Genomic DNA, 19,823 nt, shown 5'->3' with positions numbered 1-19,823 from the left:
TTAACAATTTAAGAATATGACACTGAATTTCTGTCTCATCCGTTTTAAGCAGTTATAGAGTACATAATTTTTTTATGTTAAATAAAATCCACCCAAAATAGCACTAGCTGCTGGCAGACTGGTACAGTCCCACAATGTGTAGCTATTGTATGACTTTGAGCATCAGCTGATTTCAGCATCTTTGATGCAGTCACCCATTTGTTTTGCAACGAGCAGGACACACTGAGGCAACATGAAATTCTCTCACAAAGCAACCTTTTCTTTATTCAGTCAGTTTAAGGAAAAGCAGCTAGGCATTCTCAAACAACTACAGACGCAACACACTGAAAGTCTTCATTTACTAGTGGAAAGATGATTAAAAGAATCATCATCAGGTAATAAGACAGATTAGAAACAAGATTTGGTTAAAAAAACAACTGTCTTAAAATGAACAATTCAGGCAATAGTACTATCAAACAGTGAAATACACAATAAGCAGGGAACTCCTAAAAGTTCACTGCTGCTCCTATTCACAAGAAAGATGGTTTTAAAAAAGAAGTCATTAAAGTGGTCAAGACAGGAGTCAGAATGGTGAAGGGGCTGATACAAGAATCTCCAGCATTTCAGAAAGAGATTAGTTTTAATAGCTTGTAAATAATTGGGGGGGGGCGGGGGGGGGAAGATTAACAGGGTGGCATCCAGGCGGGTTTGGAAGATCTCCAGAGAAGGAGACTCCACAGCCTCCCTGGGCAGCCTGTGCCAGGGCTCTGTCACCCTCACAGTAAAGAAGTTCCTCCTCACCTGGAGATGGAGCTGCCCGTGTTTCAACTTATGCCCGTTTCCCCTTGTCCTATCGCTGGCCACCACTGAGAAAAGCTTGGCCCCCTCCTCCCTACAATCTCCCTTCATGTATTTATACATGTTAATCAGATCCCCTCTCAGCCATCTCTTCTCCAAGCTGAACAGGCCCAGTTCACCCAGTCTCTCCTCATACGAGAGATGTCTCTTTCAGCTTTGCCATTAATTCAACAAAATGTCCTGTAAAAATGGAAGATTCTGTGCACTTCCCTATAAAATTCCATTCCAAAGAATGCCTAAAGGGATAGAGATTTGCTTTTGAGTTCCAGAAGATCTTAAATATTCAAGTGCCAAAAACATTTTGTTTTTGTCTTTTTTCTTTCACTGTTTTGGGTAGCAACTGAAACAGTTTTTAAAAGTTACTCTTTATTCTGCCTCTCAACTCTCAAAAGTCAGAGAATTCCTCTCACTGATTTCTAATTATTACGAGTAAAGGAGAGACGTTTAACAAGCATTCACACAGAGGCTGAGAAAACTATGCAGGTAAATCAGATGCTAGGAATAACTGTAATTTCCAACTTTTCACATAACATACATTAGTAATAATAGAGTCAGTATTAGAAATAGTCTCAAAAGAAAGCTATGTATTTTTAAGAGCACATGTGAATTCTCACAGCGGCCCCAAACTGATGTGACATTGAATCACAGAATAAATAAGGTTGGGAGGAATCTGGAGAGGTCACTCCTAACCACCTTCTCAAAGGATCTTCAATGAGAGCAGGGCCTTGCTCTGTCATATTTTGAATATCCCCCAAAATCTTCTCGGTGGTGGCCAGTGACAGGACAAGGGGCAATGGGTGCAAGCTGCAACACAGGCAGTTCCATCTCCAGGTGAGGAGGAACTTCTTCCCTGTGAGGGTGACAGAGCSCTGGCACAGGCTGCCCAGGGAGGCTGTKGAGTCTCCTTCTCTGGAGATCTTCCAAACCCGCCTGGATGCCGCCCTGTGCCCCGTGCTCTGGGTGTCCCTGCTGGAGCAGGGGGTTGGACTAGATGATCTCTAGAGGTCCCTTCCAGCCTCAACCATCCTGTGATTCTTTGGGCATTCTGTTTCAATATTTAATCTCCCTTATAGAAAAAAAGAAAGCAAGAATAAAAAAACCCTTATAGCTAAACTGGAATTTTTCACGTTCCAAGAGGCATCCATTGCCTCTTATCCTACTGTTACATCGCCAAGAAGTATCATTTAGCTCCATCTTTGCACATAATTGTATTCCCTTTCATCAGATTTGAATATTATGTCTTTAAATATTATGATTAAATATAGCCATCTTTTATGTTAACTAGAAATGAAATTCATGTGAGAAAGTAGGGCTACAGAATATTATCTTCTCCGTATTCAGGTACACAGTAGTACTTGTCAGAGGACAATTAGGAAAAGTTTAATTTGGTGAAAGGAATTTTGAGATAAGTTGTTATGAAAAAGACTTGCTAATTATAAGAATTATGAAGCTGGTGGAACAGTTGTCTGATGAAGCTGCAGAGATCATCCAGATCTCCACCCCTGGAGGTCCTTAAAAACAAGTTAGACAAACTTCTTTCAGCTGTGACATAGATACAATGATCTCACCTTGGGGCAAAGAAGACGACCAGATAACTTTCACAGCAGTTTATGTCCCTATATTTTATTGACAGGTCGAGACTATACCCCTATTTGGTTAATCTAGGTGATCAGCACACAGCCTTGAGTATATGGATCATGGTACATAACATTTTATTTTATTGAAATATTTAAATCTGAATATATATTTTGTATCTACTTTTTCAAACTTCCACACGTGCATTACGGAGTTCAGACTACAGTTCTTGCTCTGGGATGCTCAAGAGCTTTTTCCAAATCAGTTATAATTGTATTTTTCTTCCACGTACTGTTACAGGAAGGATATCCAGGGATAATCAGCAAGCAAATGATTTGCCTGCATTATCTCTGCAAAAGGGTCAGCTGAGCAAAGAATCAGACATTGCAAGCTGGGGCCTAAACTATTCACTACTGCTTAAGACAGCCCAAGCATCAGTCATCATTGCTACAGCTACAGTATGGTAACGAAAGCAGGAGCCTAGGCAGATTTGCAGCACAAGCACCTCAAATAACATTTTGTGTGGGTTTTTTACAATACTATATTAAGAAGTTATTCTCCAGCAGTAGTGTTAGCTCAATTAGTATCTGTTGCACATAGGTCAGCTACATCTACATTTTAGCTGTAAACCACAGTTTTAGCAGCATTACCAGATGCTGCTAGAGATGTACATATGTATTTTTAGAGGAAACACTGTTGCAAAACTCTTTTTAAAAACAAAGTCCTTGTTGTACTAAAGGTGAAGTTAATGATATACTAATATGTACTGGACATCATGTAATGCAGATACTTAAAAMAGGACACTAAACATGAAGTTCAGAAACTGTTTACATCGCCAGAGCCATGTGCTCAATCATGCCATTTAATGGAGCATTTACTCAGAAAGAAACATGTTTACTGCTCTAATTCAAAGAAATAGAAACAAAACTAGATCTGTAAACAAACAGGAGCAGGTCACAGTGTACTTTCCGACAGTGAATTAATAGACATGGCAAATACAATTCTGCAATTTCTGTGAGAGTGATCAAATGGCGACTGAAAATGTCATGTCAGCATCGATATAAGAGACCAACTCTCATAAGACAAATATTAAAATATGTTTTCCTCCCTTGACGGGCTAAATATTTCACCAGAGGGAAAAAAAAAGAAAAAAAAAAGTGGGTATAATGTACAGAACTGATAGCTGAAGTCCTCAGCAGAGRCAAAGAGCTACAGGAGCTCAGGATATTTCTCAGCTCAGCTTGCCCAGGCAGTGAAGTATAAGTGTCTGACCTTTGCTTGTAAGCCAGAAAGAGACATCCAGCTTCCCCACTATTTCACACCAGGCCTCCTGATGGCACCACCATTATATATACCAAAATYATTGCACTTAAGCCCATATGGAAACATGATAGATCTTTAACTTACTGTATTTTGTGCATCTTTCAGCATCAACTTTTAGTTGCCACTCAAYGGTATGACTTAAAGTAGGAAAATGTTTAGGTTTAAAAAGAGTGGTGGAGGAGGTGAAATTTTATTTTCATTGACTGGTGAAAAAATTAAAAACACCACTTTCTCTGAATCACTTTTGACTCTCTTTGTAATTTCATTACAAAAGGTATAAAAACATCAGTGCTTCCAGTATTCATTACTGTGTATACCAAACTTCTAAAGTCTATCAGTATGTTGCTTTTATTAAGAGGGAGGTAAATTAGACAAATTGCTCTTAATACATTTAAATGCAGTTTAAAAAGCGTACATTTCGTATAAAGTATAAACAAACACAAGGTATTACTTCAGAAATAATATAAAGAATGTTGCAAGGCTTCAGAATGGTGAATATAAAGACCAAGCAATTTTTAAAAAGTTGCAATGGCAAGACAAAGATCAGGTCGGATACTTGGAACAAAAATTGCACAGCATTTATAATGGCACCAATTTTTAGTATAATATTACAAAAGCACAACAAGTTCTGCGTAAATGTGACTGCAATGAATTTAGATTTATTAGGAAAGCTTTTGAAGTTGAGCATTTTTATTAAAAAACAAATGATATTCAATTTTTATGCAAGAAAAAGGATCTTAGGTCACAAACTGCTAGGCTCCCTTTAATGTACCTATTCATCCCGCTTCTTCCTCGAAGCCAAACTCTCTTCATGCTTCCTTTTAAGCTCTTCCAGAAGACCTATCACCTTTGCACGTCCCCTGCATTCAGCATGTATGCTAAGTGATTTTCTTTCTTCAGTCAAAAACTTGTTCATAACGTTARTTTGCTTCAGATTTTTTTTCACTAATGTAAAAAATATGATCTTTTTTAAATCGCAGAAGAGTTGTTTCTATAACAGTAGAATATCACCTGGTTAATCAGGATCCTTTCTGCATGTGTCTCGAACAACAGCATCATTAGCCTGTCAGTTTTGATGACCGGGATGAATTTGGGGTTATGTTGCAGGAGTTCAGGACTGCGGSGGCTGGCTTGACTGGGCTTCCAAACCAGTGTCACTGCCCTGGTTCTCACCTTGATGCAGAATATTCTTATTCAAAACAGAATTGCACCTGACCTAATAGTCCTATCAGATCAAGCTGGGTCTGTGTAAAAGGAACTGCAAAGCACCACCTCTGGCAAAAACCAACCAAAATGCTCCCAGGTTCTGCAGAGCTGACTGGACAGACCCCGTAAGCCACAGGGGGCAAATTTCTCCATATACTTGGCAGTCAGAACTAACAAGTGTGACATGGGAAAGGCATCTCAGATTCAGCCTGCTGAGAAGGCTGCTACCACAGCCACAAACGAGCTCGGTGAACTTAGTTCAAGTTCTTAATGAGGGGCACTTGGCAATATTATCTGCATTAAGCTACAACTTCCAGGAAGAGAGATAAATAACTGAGCAAAAGCGCACGAGGAATGAATTGCCAAAATGGCTCCATGCAGGACATGATGCCACAAATTTTTGAAAAGGCTGTACTGCCAGGCCCTGTCCTGAATATAAGTCCTTAGAATTTTTGACTAAATCTAAACACAGTTTTCTTGCGTGAGGACATCACATGAAGCCTTAGCTACATGGAAATGCAACTGCTTTTTGCAGAAAAATGCTTAGAGGACAAGACAAGCATGATTACCACGAATCACTGATGAAGAATAACAGTCAACACMTATACTCGTTTCAGCAGAAAGATCTCTCTTATGGCGCTGTATTTTGCAACCAGCAGAACTTCATACAAGGCCTGGCTGGTGAAGTGTATGCAAGCTGGTTCCTTAGGACCGTGCTTGAAACTATCATTTAATAAAAATAGACGGGTTCTTTCTTCAGCTTGCTGACTGCATATTGACTTACACTCACATATTGACTTAGCACTAGACTACCACTTCTTTCATCTGGAGGCAGGGCAGTTTGTTTTCTTCTGCATACATAATAATACCTAATATAATGTGGGCCTTAATCTAGAATACAGTAGCTAGGTGCTGCTCCAAAAAAAAAAAAAAGAAAAAAAACCCACACAAATAAATCCAACACTAGAAAAATGCAGAAAAGAAAATGACACAAGCAAATGACACATGCTTTAGTTCAAATAAATAGTTAATAAAAATCATACCGTCAGTAGTGCTGGAAGAGTTGTGATTTCCTTCTGATTGCTCTTTGAATTTATGGCTTCACTTCCTTTGTTTTCAAAACTGAAAAAGAAAGATACATTTTGTAACACTGAGGACTTGCATTACTCAATTCTTCCTGAGAACGAACACGGTATCATTCAAATGAAACACAAAGCATCACTAAACAGCAGAAGAACACGATTTCCAAACACAGCCCACAGTCTGCATATATTGCAACCAAAAAAGCCATGCCCTGTAAGCAGAAGATGGAAGCAAAATACTACAAGTCATACTGAGGTTTTCAAACTCAAACAATCAGAAATAGCACATAGCACAACATGGCTCCTCTGGCAACCAAATTAAATAAACAAAAATCAAGCTTTCTGCACATATGCATCATTTTCTGCTGGCAAAACAAGAGCGTAGCTGATGCATCTTCCAGGGCAGCATTCATTGCCACAGCAGCATCCGGCAGCTGGAGGGTACCCTCGTCCTTGCATAGAGGGTTGGGACCAAACGGAGGGAACTCAGGGCAGAAGGATTCACCACAAACCTCTGCCAAGGGTTTTGATAAATCTTCACTGATTTCACTGAACACATCTAAAGARAGTTTGCAGACAAACGCATAAGAAAATTTAGAAAGGCAATAACAGCCATCCGTGACTGTCATTGCCAAAGCAGCACCTGCTAATTAAAACTCTTAGGTTCTAAGTCTGGTTTTTCCCTATAACCAATCTACCCTGGACTTTTTTTTTTCCCCCCTCCAGAGTCCAACTTYGGAATAAAGGGAACCATTTTTTTTCCCAGTTCTTAAAAGTTATCCTGAAGTACAGTGAGCAGAGAACAGTTTAACCAGAACCTTTATGTTACATACAACTGAAAAGCAGGATCAAATTAAGAAAAATGGTAGAGGKTATTAATCCTCACTTTCTGCATTGTTTACCGCAAGCTGAAAAAAAGTCATGCCAATATATGTTGTCTGAAATGCTATGTTCCAATGAAGTGATATGATTACCTTAAAAAAGTCTTTATTTAGTTTTAAACTTTTACTTTTTTATTTATAAAAACACTAGCCCTTACTGCACTGTTTGTAGGAAGAGATGATCTGAAAGCTGGAAAAAACGTTATTACTATTTTTATTTTAGTGATATTCTGTCCAGATTTGGAGAAAGGGTTTAGACATGGATTGGTACTACTGCTGCTACTGAGGAAAGCCACATACGTGCAGAGATAAGCATGTCTCAGCACATCTTTTGAAAAGCAAGGTTTTATATCAAAGGTGCATTAGGCACTTGCGTTAAATACACATTGATATACATAAAAAAATACTAAGAACAGTCTGACTAAATATTAGTTCCCCCTTCAGCTACTCATATTCAAGATTCTCTAAACAAAAATGAGAACATCATAAACACTTCTGCAATTGAAGTTTTAAGATCTTTTAGATCTTCTTAGATGCATTGCAACAGAAAACAGATTGTCCTCCCTTTCTTTTACAGATCTCCAAGCTCAAAACCACTTCCTGAGAGATGACCACAAGTAATYTCTCTCACTGTACTCTGAAACACATTTTTGCTGCCTTTAAGATGTAACATCAATTAAAACTTCCTATCCTACTAATTCCTTTTGCTGCAGATAGGTGCTTTTTGGAAGAGACTTCACAGTCTCTTCTCTGTGAGAAAAGACTCTCTTCTCACCACCACTCTCTCATCAACTGCATAGTATTTCCTGGTCCTTTATATATGCATATATACAGGGTYGATATCCACAAGACTTTTCTCTTGGCTTCCGAATGTCCCTCCTTATGGATCCGGCCTGGAGAACTCAAGATCTTTGTTTTTGTTAAGTGTTGCATGTATGATCTTTAATTCCCCATTTTCGCATCACTTTCTCTTTTGCTTCATGTTATATTTTATATATAACATATATTCACATATATATAAATACAATTACAATATTTATATATATAGATATATAACAATAAAATATGTAACATATTCATATATTCTTTCCTYCGTGTTATATTTTTTTCCTAAACATTTTATCACTTGGCTGCTTTTYCTCTGTATTCGAAACAAAATATATGTCCATATTACTGTCTTCTTCCAAACCAGGCTTGCACAGCTTGCTATAAAATTCCACCACACACACCAGAACTCGAAGAAGGTACTTACACAGATAAGCACCTTTAAATTGATAAAAAAAGAGAAAAATGAACAAGCAAGGATACTCTACTTTCCAGCCCGGAAGCAATTCCCTTTCATGGTTTATCTTCTAGTGTTTCTACATTYCTTAAACTTTTGTTTTGGGGTGCAGTTCTATAACATGCAAACATTGTCAGCAAAAGGAACATTAGAAATTTCCACACCTTCCTCCACTCCAGCTATGTTTTCCTAGTCCTAGATCAGGATATCAGGATATCTYTGTAAAACCACAGCCTTCAGGGAGAAAAAAAAAGTGTGAGGGGAAAGAAAATATTCYGTCAGTGAAACACGGTGATCCAGTTTGCAGAGCAGTGATTTGCACCAGCAAAAATGAAGGGGCAATGAATTATTGTCAACAGGCAGAATAAAAAGCCAGCAGGAATTACTACAGCCTGCTTCACCACTAAGGCTAGTTTTTGTGGACCTGTACTCTTAGTCAGACTCAGTTTTAAAGGGAAAAAAGGGATTTTTTTCCTCCATGGAAGCAAAATGACTCACATGGAACAAGCCAAGTTCACAGCACAATATACCACTTTGCAGAAAACAGGCTTCTTGCGGTGTTTAGAACTGTTTTGTTTTCCTCACAGGAGTCAAGATTATCTTCTTCAGCCTAGAACAGCTTATCAGTGGTACCACACCAGCATGTGGCAGTTGTACTTGGGACCGGAGGACAGGCTGGCTCCTGAGGACATGGCTTAGCATTTCTGTCAGCAACCCCCACATTCAGGGTTCCCCTCTTYCCCCTCACATCGTCACATGCATCACAGAGCGGTCAGTAATGCCCAGTTTGGGAACACTATCTAACCACTTATGCTCCAAATAGAAGAAGTTTACAAGGTCACACACAACTCTTTGCTCCCATATTAAAAAAAAAGAAAAAAAAAAAAGAAAAAAGGAAAAAGGGAAAAAGATCACAAGGGAGCTAATGTAACTGCCACACACAACCTTAGGATGTGACATAGTGCAATGCTGTCCAGCTGAGTCTTCATTTAGAGATGCTATGAACACAGTTATTGACAACTATGGCATTCACAATTCATATTAATTCTTGGGAACTAAGGCATCTAAGATTTATGCTTTTTTATTAATGCACTCACATACACTATTTTAGCATTCATTGATAGCTGTTATACTTCCAATAATAATTTAGAGATTTATTAGTTTCTTCTACCAGACAATCTGTGCTACTAAAAGCTGTTATAAATGCTGACTAGTTAGCCACATGATACTAAACCTTCAATTTTGATGCCTTTGCTAGGAAATGAGAATGAAGACTTATAGTATGTACAGGCTCACCAGGATTTTCGTCTTTTTTTTTTTTTTTTTGGTCATACTTGTGCTACATTCATATTATTTAAACTTGTCTGTAGAGATTCTCCCTTGCTCTAAGTTCTTCTGGAGCAGTGCACTGCTGGAGCCCTGTGTCATGCCTGGCACCAGGCATGTTGTCCCTAGCTGAGCACATCCAAAGTTAGGCCTGTGCTTAACTGCRCATACAGCTTTGAGTGACTGGCCGGTCAGCACTTGGAGGGGAATTCAGTTGTTGAAGGTAAAAGATGAATCTCATGAAAACTGGAATTTCCAAGCCCGTGCTTCACAAAATGCTTGTGTTATTTTAGATGCCTGGCGATAGGACACTACTAACCAGAGGCTAGTAGCACACCKAGAGTTCACAGATTCAAACTTGAAAAATATTGGTTCTAAAAGCTCTTAAAAGTAGTTAAAAAAGAAAAAACACAAACACTTTAACAACAACTCCTGCTCCAACTTGCTTCCATGAACTTCTTCACTAAAAATGCAGACATTCACAAATTCTTACAACTGTTTGTTGACATATTTAGGCAAATATACTTTTATTTCATGGATAAAAGCAAAATAAAACCAAGTTGCTGTTTCCACACCCCAAATACAAACAAACAAACAAAAAAAATTAAATAACTTGCCTGGAGTAAGAAAGGTACAGTGAGAATGAACAGAAGCCAGGCTTCCCAACTTGCCATCTTTCTACTGCCAGTTTGGTTAAGCTTCTCTTTTTTTCACACACACATCAACAAGTTCATCTTCAACTAAGATAAAGGGTGGATTTTTTCCCCTCCTTAATTGCCTCACTGCTCTTATCTATCYGCTTACCCAGTTTAATATCACTGTTATTCCTTAAATAATCCAGATTATACTCAAATTATAACAGATCCCATTCTTTATCTTCTGAATAAGCCTTACTTCATGGGAATAAACCTTCCTTTATGCTTTCTGCTGCTCTGCTGCTGAAAATCTGTTTTGACCTTTCTGTAATACTGGAACAGGTGGTGTCCGAATCAGGAGCAGATTTTTGGCCCAACTTTTTAATCGGCATATTTGTATGGGAAAAGTGAGGGAAAAACAAACGGTCATTCTGCACAGCGTTACTCACAGATGCATGTTGTAAGAGCAGACACACATAAGCAGAAGCACTCGAACTCAGGCTAGCTAATAAACACGCGGGGTTGCAGCTAAGAAAACCAATTTGGAGGAGCAAATCAAGGCACCTGGCTCACCTGTTCCAACTGCCTCTAAAAACAGAACAAGACTATTATGAGCAACTACATCCCCACAGCAGCTCTGTGACATGTTAGAGTTCTCCTTCCTCCACCTCCATTCTCCCCAAGGATCCCTAGGACGCTGCAAGCTGAACGCTCGCCCGCCCACGGCATCCTCCAGGAACCAGCCCCATCCCGAGCACACACACCATGGTGGGAATGTGTCCCGTTAGATAAAAAAAGGCGGCAGGCGCTACAGAAGCGCCACCAAAGGCAGGCGGGCGCCTTCCGACATGGCTGACCAGGTGCCAGGCGGAACAGGCCGCACGTCCCTCTCRCAATGCAGCCGCCACCGATCGCTTGGGAACAGGGAAGTTAACAAGCGATTTCCCAACAGGGAAGGGCTGGCTGAACACAAGCGGTGTCCGACTCGAACAGCATCGTACCTACACATCTAGGTGTCAACCCTGCCTTCTTCTCTGGCCTGGGAATACTTTGACCATCTAGAAGCAGTCATTTACTGCTAGGCAGAACTTACTTGTCTTGCAGTCCAGATCCTATGACGGGAGAGGCTGCTGCTCTCCCAATATTTACTATCTCCGTTTTCACATCACTCCGCAAACAATCAAACCGTCTTTAGGGTATCATAGAATGCCGAAGGTTGGAAGGGACCTCAGAGGTCATCKAGTCCAACCCCCCTGCTCACACAGGGTCACCAAGAGCACATGGCACAGGGCTGCATCCAAGCGGGTTTGGAAGATCTCCAAAGGAGACTCCACAACCTCCCTGGGCAGCCTGTGCCAGGGCTCTGGCACCCTCACTGTCAAAAAGTGTTTCCTCAAGTTCCTGTGGAACTTTTGGTGCCTCAGCTTGCGGCCGTTTCCTCTAGTCCTATCACTGGCCACCACTGAAAAGAGGCCGCCCCCTCCTCCTCACTGCCTCCCTTGAGGTATTTATCGACACTGACCAGGTCCCCCCTCAGCCTTCTCTTCTCCAGGCTGAACAGGCCCAGCTCCCTCAGCCTTTGCTCACAGGGCAGATGTTCCAGGCCCCTGATCATCCTGGTAGCCCTGTGCTGGACTCTCTCCAGCAGCTCCACAWCCCTCTTGTCCTGGGGAGCCCAGAACTGGACACAGTACTCCAGATGTGGCCTCACCAGGGCTGTGTATAGGGGGMCGATCACCTCCCTCGACCTGCTGGAGACGCTCTTCTTAATGCACCCCAGGATCCTGTTGGCCTTCTTGGCCACCAGGGCACACTGCTGCCTCATGGTCAGCTAATGGTAGGTTAACATCATTTAAYATAACACGGTAGGCTAACATCATTTATTTTTAACTCATCTTCTCTCAGAATTAAATCAGAAGCTGCAGCTATTTTACATGGCAGCCCTAACGGCAGGAGAGAAAAAAGGCCCAAACTGGAAGATGTTCTAGGGTACCAAGGGGGCAAAATATTCTTCATAGGTCTAAGTGACTTATGACCTATATGTATATCCTTCTCTCCAGGTTTTATGACATCACTTGTGACATCTCCTTCCCATAATTCCAAAACAGTTCTCCTTAAAATGATGTGTTTTTGTTCTGCGATGGATGATCCAATTCACTTTCCAGTGTGGTCCTCACTCAGGCAATTTTGTCCGAGTGTCATGTCTTTGATGTCTATGTTATTTTAGCCTTTCCCATCTTGTCAGCTTCTTGGATGTAACTCTGGTTCTTTATCACAGCCTTTTATCCTTCTCTTAAGCAATGTCTCTCTCTGGAAAATTACAYCTTATTTGATTTTGACTTGATTTTTCCAGTTTGAGTTAATGGCAACACAGTGATGCATTCAGTGGTGATCTTCAAAAAGAGTATTTCAAATGCAGAGAAAGAGAGAGATTGCTAACAAAATCATCCAAGTATTTTTAAAAAAAGTTGAGAGTCTCCCTGAAGAATATGAATAAGAGGCAAATTTTAAGTGTAATAGACCTATCAAATATAGATGTGCAGGACCAAAATCTTCAAGAAGTTTCAGCACATTACAGGGAAGCTAAAACCATATCCTCAGATCAGCAGTTTATGAAACTTTTATTATACATTTGCACAGTGCCACAGGCTAGCTAGTATTGGTTTCTTCTCTGTTCCAGCTTCCAAGTGGTATTTAGAAAGATCACACAGACCTTTTGAGCACTATTTTTCTGTATATACAGACCATTATGATCACTGAGGCTGGTTTCCTGCATAAACTAGAGCATTACATTTCACCAAAGATGATCTGCATCAAGTCTAACACCACACTGAAAGATGCAGAGTTCTGATCAATAAAAAAAAAAAAATACAAATATAAATTAAATAAAAATATCAAGCAGCGGAAAAGCTACCACATTTGTAAATAAGACTTTTCCAGGTTAATTACGTTCACTGCTAAATATTAAGTCTTCCCTACTAGTCTGAATGTGTTATGCTTAATCTCTCAGCTATATGACCAACCTGTGCTAGAGAGATTAAAAAGTCCTCTACTTCAAATATCTTTTTCAAGTCATAGGTCTACTTTGACATGAAGCACTTAGCTCTCATTTCCCTCAGTAGTTATATACCCCGAGGCAGACCCAAGCCTCAAACTATAATCCCATCACTTCTAAACCTTCTCTTAGACAGCCTAAATGCTACTGAGCTCCTCACAGTGTCATTACGAGAAGGGAAGCTTTCTGGATATCAAACTGCTTGCAGCTCCTCTCAGAGACCTTTCCAGTTCGTCAGCATCTTTTTCATAATAAACCATGGACACTTCAATTAGAACCACTAGTCAAGTAACTAAAATTTACCCACAGAGTACATGTASTCTGTTATTTATACAGCCAAGAATCACTTTCTCTCTCCCAGCCATCACTTTCCTTCGGGAGCTCAGGATCAGCCGACAAGGACCATTTAGTCCATTTCGCCAATATTATCACATACATAGTAAGGGATGGCTACGTTCTTTCTAGTCACTTTCCTATCCGACCCTTTTAAAACACTTTGGAGAACAAGGTCTGCTGTTGTCAACATCTACCAAACCATATACTCATATCTTCTGCAACGTTACAACCTACATTTTTTTTTCTTTCAAATTACTTGCAAAGTTATAATAAATTGATTTTATACTGATTATATAATATTTCCTGGGAAATCTCTTGAAATATGTCAAGTAGAAAGTTATTTTCCATGTCCAACTTTTTTGATGTTCCTCTATTTGCTGATTTTAGCCCATTGAAATTACAATTATTTTAACAGGAACATCATGGAGCACCAAATCAGATGTCCCAAAGAATCTGAATACAGCAAATAAAGATGTCATTTTTAAAAAAACTCTCTGGCAATGCTATTTGGGCTCCTCTTAAGAGGGAGTGAATGTTTGAGCAGAAATTTGAATGTGAAGTTGCTGGCACCTACTTCCATGCTTAAACTTAGGCCACACACATAGGAGGAGCTGTAAAGACATTAAGATAAACAGCAATTATAAAAACAAGTTACTGAGCTTGAAATTAGAGAGTCAAAGGAAAGCAACGCTGTTATTTCATTTAAAATAAAGGAGGGAAGTGGGAGAAAAGGAATGCAGAGAGGGTAAGGAAGGAGAAAATTAAGTCAGAATAATAAAGAGACCAGAACATCAGGCAAGAAAAATGTTGCAATCAGCTGATTAAGTTTTTGAATAGAATCTAAACTTTGGAATAACATTATATTCATTTGAACACTCTCACCTGAAAACTGGTTTGATTATAGACAGCACGGAGCAATTTAGACTGTTCTAACTGGAACAATTCTTCCTCTCAGACCTGTTTGTGATGGTTATTTACATGTTGTTTTTGCTCTGCTTGCACGGCAAAGCTAGGTCAGCAGCACTGCTTTCTATATGCTATATGTAAGCTACAGTGAATGGGCCAGTATAAGAAGTACTTTTTTCATCTTTTGCAAAACACAACCTAAAAAGAAAATCTTTTCTTTATGAAATGATTTGAAAGCACTTGKTTTTTGTAAACTCACATTAGAAATGCAAGAATCCAATTATGTGTCTTTATGCTGAACACTCTTCTTTACATTTAAAGGCTGGCACTAAGTGCAATAGGCACGATGGCCCATGGTCACCCTTGCTGAAGGGCTTAAGCTGTTGTACATGTGGGGGAATCGAGCAGACGTGCAAAGGCTAGAGAAAACAAATACAAATTGCGTCTGAGCAGAGGCTATTTTGATATCGGACAGTGGGATTATAACATCCCATCAAAGGTTTTCTTCTGGCATCTGTCAGGCATAGCAACGAACACTAATTTAGAACCCACTCCGCATTTACTGGTCTGATAGGTTAGGCAAAATAAATATGTTGCTGACTGCTAGCATGTAAGCTTGGTAGAATATCGGGAACAGATTTATAAACTATTTACATTTATCAAAATAGAGGACAGAATAGACAGTCCATTATACGCAGCTTTCCAAATGGCACGTATTTGCAGGTGTGAGGATCAACAAGGGTACTTAAAAACTACACGAAACTAGTGAATATTGAGAAAACTCAACCCAACAACTCCCCCCAGCCCCCACACCAACCAACAAAACCTATAGGAAAGCTTTAAAGGAGCAGTGAGTGATTTCTTTCCTCATAAAAATAAAGCTGGATTAAGAGAATTTTGGAAAACATCATTAAGCAGCAGCAACCAGGAAAAAGCACCCGGGGGAATTGGTGTCAACAGGAAAATGCAGTGAGCTCTTCTAGGCAGGTTTGATTGACAGAGAAAACATTGTTAGACACATAAAAGGTCACAGGTTCAATACAGGAAGGTATTTCTCAGTTATCCAATTTTTAATCACAAAACATACACCCAGAAGTATCCTACAGAAACTTTCGTGTTATCAGATTCTCTCTTTCAAGTTGAAAGCGTGGATTTTCCATTCCRCCAAAATAAATTTAATGGCTATTTTTTTAAATCATCAATTAAACGTTGCAAAGACTGTTGCTACTGGATTTTTTCTTTCTGCATTTGCTCTCCATGTGCTCACAAGAAAATATTCCATGCACGTTCTCACCCACCACATCACTGTCACCACCAGTGGCAAAGCTCAGATCTACCCAGGGTTAGATTCTGAGATCTGCAAACTGCTCAAGCGACACAGTGCCTTCAGGAAGCCATTCTCATGGTTTGAGAAATGCTGGAATATTCAAAAAAATTTTTTTAAAAAATTAAGGCTACATTTCAAACAACGTCAAATCACAGATACTACATTAAGACAATAAGGGGATATATTTCAGGTCACAAGACCAGATGGAAACCCACAAAGCGTTTTTGCCATCATTTTGCATTTTTTGATCTTAAAATAGTCTTCAAAGAAATACCATAAGGCCAGTTAGAATCCATAAAACTGATTTCAGAAATGAAAATACTTTCATTGGCAGGCCTACAGGCTAACCAACACTGTGCTGTGCAACTGACTCCAAGCCTAACAGTACATACTAATTGAACTCTTTTCATATGAAATACAAAAAAAAAGAATCCTCAAAAAAATAAAAGCAGTAGTTGGGTTCTGAGCCTTTTGGAAAGTTCCAGTAAGCAGAACTACGATCCTCACAGAAACAGGTCTCTACATTTGGTTGTGTCGTCTGCGAGTCTTTTGTCGACCAGATGAGAAGAGCGGTAAGGTTTTACTTTGTAAAAGCATTATATAAAACTGAATGTTCACAGATATTTTAGAAATGTTTCTGTATTAACTCTAGCACTTAAATCCATAATTGGAAAGGCAACAATAATGTTAACATTTAATATAGAAAGAAAGGCTGTTTTCTTCCCTACTACTGCTACTATTGCGATTAATACTCCGACAGCATTTCCTTTAGGAAACGTCTCCCAAGCGCAGGGCCTGCAGCTGGACTTGCTCCTTTTGGCCTCAGCTCCACAAGGGAGCTCGAGGGAAACGCCTAGTCCTAATCAAACACGTATTCCCACAACCATACACAGCACCACTTACACTTATCACAGCACCATTTACACTTACCTCAGCACAGGCCACCACGGAGGCACCCGGCTGAATCGGGGCCTCTGCTACTGCTATGACTATGAACAATCCTGGAATAAAAGGGCAGAATCTGACAGAAAAATCCAGGAAGTGTTATAACAGCAGGAAAGGAAAATAAAGTATCAAATCTAAACTACTCTTCATAGTGTGTCCTGCTTTGGTAAATCCAATTTTAATTCTTCTAAGTCACTGGAGCAGGTCCCTTGATGGATTCACTAACCACCATCTCTGATGGACATTTACAAACGAAGAACAAAAATCATACCCTGCTTTTTGAAGAGTTTCTTCATTAGAAAGCAGTGACAGATTTTTCCAGCAAACAATGAATTTCTTCTAAGACGCAAACAGCGGGTGAATCAAAGCCAGCCAGGAGGCAGAAACGTAGGAAGAAACGAGTTTGCAATGTATTGCTCCYCTTTCAATTCCACGCAGTCTCCTAATGCACATTTATTTTTTTTTTAACGCTACACAAATACATGTGCGTTATAAACAGGAACAATGACCGGCAGTCCCAAAGGAAGAAAAAGACTCTTTAATCCCTCCTTGGGCAGTATAAACACAGCTCTTCCATCTCTGGAAGCTCTTAGTTAGAAGCTAATGGATGAACTCATGAAACGAACACAAATCTCAGTTAAAAAAAAAAGAGAAAAGAAAAGCCTCTACATCCAAATAAAAGATTGCTCTTCACCGTTTGATGCCTCTGGTAGACTTCAGTGTTGAAAAGAAGTACATGGACAGAGGCAACAAAGGTACATTTCTGATGCCATTTACTTGCCTGGCTAACGGCACTTCAAAGGGATAAGATAAGCGTGAAATTGCTAAATGTTACACAGAATAATTAATAATATGCATATAGTCTATAGGAAATTTTAGTGGCAACACTGGAGCCAAGTGAAATGATCTGCTGTAAGCCCCCATCTCCCGGGCATCTTCTTTTTAGGTCATTCATGTTTATTTACACCAGGACAACGGCTGAGAGGCAGGAGCCCCATGTATTTCTGACAGAAACCGTGAATTGATTTACACCAGAAAAGCCGCATCTTCATGTAGACGGACTAAAGAAACAGCCAGTTAAATAAATAAATAAACAACAGGCTCCCACTGGAATACTGTATCTGTATTACTGAAGATTATCAAATAACCAAGCTGAGCATAAGAACTGTTTGATGGAAGATACTGATTAAAAATCTGAGATGAAAGACACCAAACCCCGCGTTCAAAGCCAAAATCCTAATTCTGCAGAAGGCACTTACACAGGCACGCACGAGGTGAAAGATACTTCATATTTCTTTTAAGTTTTACGTAGAAGCGAAGTGAGCCCTCAACAGAGGCACCGCACTTTYCGCCACCACAAAACCTGCATCTAGTCTGCATGGATTAGTTTTTAAAGAAAGCCTCCAGCAATTCTCATGTTCATGAGAGCTACAAATTGCTGCAAGCGTGCAAGCCATTAGCATAAGCTCTTAGCCAAGCGCGGTGCTCGGAAGAGTCTAGGACGCTGATGARCAAACAGGGTAATTCCTGCCCCCCCCACCCCCTTCCTCCTGTTTTAAAGGGAGGCCACAGTTGTTTTTTAAAGCTGAGTCTGAACATAAGGCCTGGGACAGGAACCAGGGAGAGCTGCAGCCATTTGGAGCCGAGGGGGCAGCTGTGGAGGGACAGGAAGGCTCCCCGTTTGGGAGCAGATGGAGAATTACTTTGGGGCATTTCTATAGGCCTTTAAAGGTTAGGAGACCTTCGTATTCTATGCAGGCTAGACTAAGCGTGGTGTGTGTTTCCAGGGCTCAAACACCAAGGATGCGTTTGGTCCTACGTAACATCTTGCGCTCTCTGTCCCCAGCGGAGGGGCCAACACTAGATATAAGATCCCGGTGCTGCTTTCCGTGTATTGCAAACKCCACCAGGTTCCAACATACATCACGATGGTACCTTCAATAGGAAACTAGCCATCCTATCGTACACACCTTTTCTGATGCTTCAAAAAAATAAAAGAAAAAAAAAAGAAAACCCCACAAACCCTACGTTTCCCAGCTTGCCCTATATATATTCCACGCACCAAGAGGRAGCAGGGAGGGCAGCTCCAGCCTTCTCCCCGCCACGCTCACACAGCCCGTGGGCTGCACGCTCTCCCGTGCGCCTCCTCAGCGCCGTCCGTCTCCTCAGCGCGCGGGGACCTTTGGCTTCCACCCTCCAGARGCGTTGGAGCTGCCGCCCGGCAGCTCCCTACACAAGGACTCCAACAACAAGGGCGGGCAGTCCCAGCCTTTCCATATCTGCGTGGGCTATCCCGGCTTCCTAAGAGRGGAAAGGCTCCTGGCTGCAGGGAATGAAACCGGGGCTGAGATGAAGCTCCTCAGCTGCGACCTCAGGTTAGGTGGAACAGGTCGGCGGCCAGCGCAGGCTCGGGTAGCTCAGCTCACACACCACCACGCTGGAGCTGCCCTCGCTCCTACCAGCGCCACCGCTAAGCCTTTTTGCTTATCCCGAACCACAGGACCGGGGAGATGGCAGGGAGTCAAGGAAACCTCTCCTATTTGCCCTCTCACATCCTAAGCCACTTCTGTGCCTTTTCTTTCCTCTCTGCCTTAACCACGGCCGCCAAATGTGACAGCCCCGCCGCTGTGAAGATGCTCCCAAATCAGCCACCCTCTTTCTGGCCCTTTGCAGTAAATAAAAAGTAACATTTCAGGCTAATGAACGGCCGGTGGGTCCTTGGGGACGCACTGGCGGGTCAGGCGCTGCACGTGTGCGGGGAAACAGAACCGCAAGAGGTAAACACAAAATAAACTCTTTGGCCATGCACGCTAGGGCCGAGAAACGGAATGGAAACTTTATCTGCGTTTTTCTTTACACACACAGAGAAATTAGCCACTACGGGGCGGGAAAGGAAGAGGAAGAAAAACACAAGAAGTTTCAGAAACTCTCCATCCTGCAGCTCCTTACACCAGAGAGGTGTTAGGGGCCAGGGTGCCACAGGGCGCGGGTTTGGGGGCACYGGGGCTCGCCCGCACCCGTGCCGGGGCTCCGCGCTCGCAGCAGCAGCACGTGGCCCGCGGGAGCCCAGCGCGAGGCGGCGGGGCCGGGACCGGCCGCTCCGCTCC

The 19,823-nt window shown here is 41.2% G+C and overlaps 1 protein-coding gene across 1 annotated transcript in view; it reads right to left on the bottom strand.

The window, feature by feature from the left end:
- LOC112946656 (very large A-kinase anchor protein-like) overlaps nt 1-19,823 on the bottom strand; it is a 43,645-nt gene that overhangs the window by 22,632 nt on the left and 1,190 nt on the right. The window contains exons 2-4 of the mRNA XM_026038542.1: nt 16,702-16,772; nt 6,536-6,582; nt 5,985-6,063 (exon numbers count right to left, since the gene is read on the bottom strand). Of these exons, the coding sequence (XP_025894327.1) occupies nt 5,985-6,063; nt 6,536-6,582; nt 16,702-16,772 (197 nt within the window). The remainder of the gene's footprint in view (nt 1-5,984; nt 6,064-6,535; nt 6,583-16,701; nt 16,773-19,823) is intronic.

Source organism: Nothoprocta perdicaria, unplaced genomic scaffold (genome assembly GCF_003342845.1).
Source record: "Nothoprocta perdicaria isolate Ctin4 unplaced genomic scaffold, notPer1 scaffold_212, whole genome shotgun sequence".
In the NCBI taxonomy this organism is placed as follows: domain Eukaryota; kingdom Metazoa; phylum Chordata; class Aves; order Tinamiformes; family Tinamidae; genus Nothoprocta; species Nothoprocta perdicaria.
The sequence above is the reverse complement of the archived record's forward strand: the minus strand, read 5'-3'. Positions and strand labels throughout refer to the sequence as shown.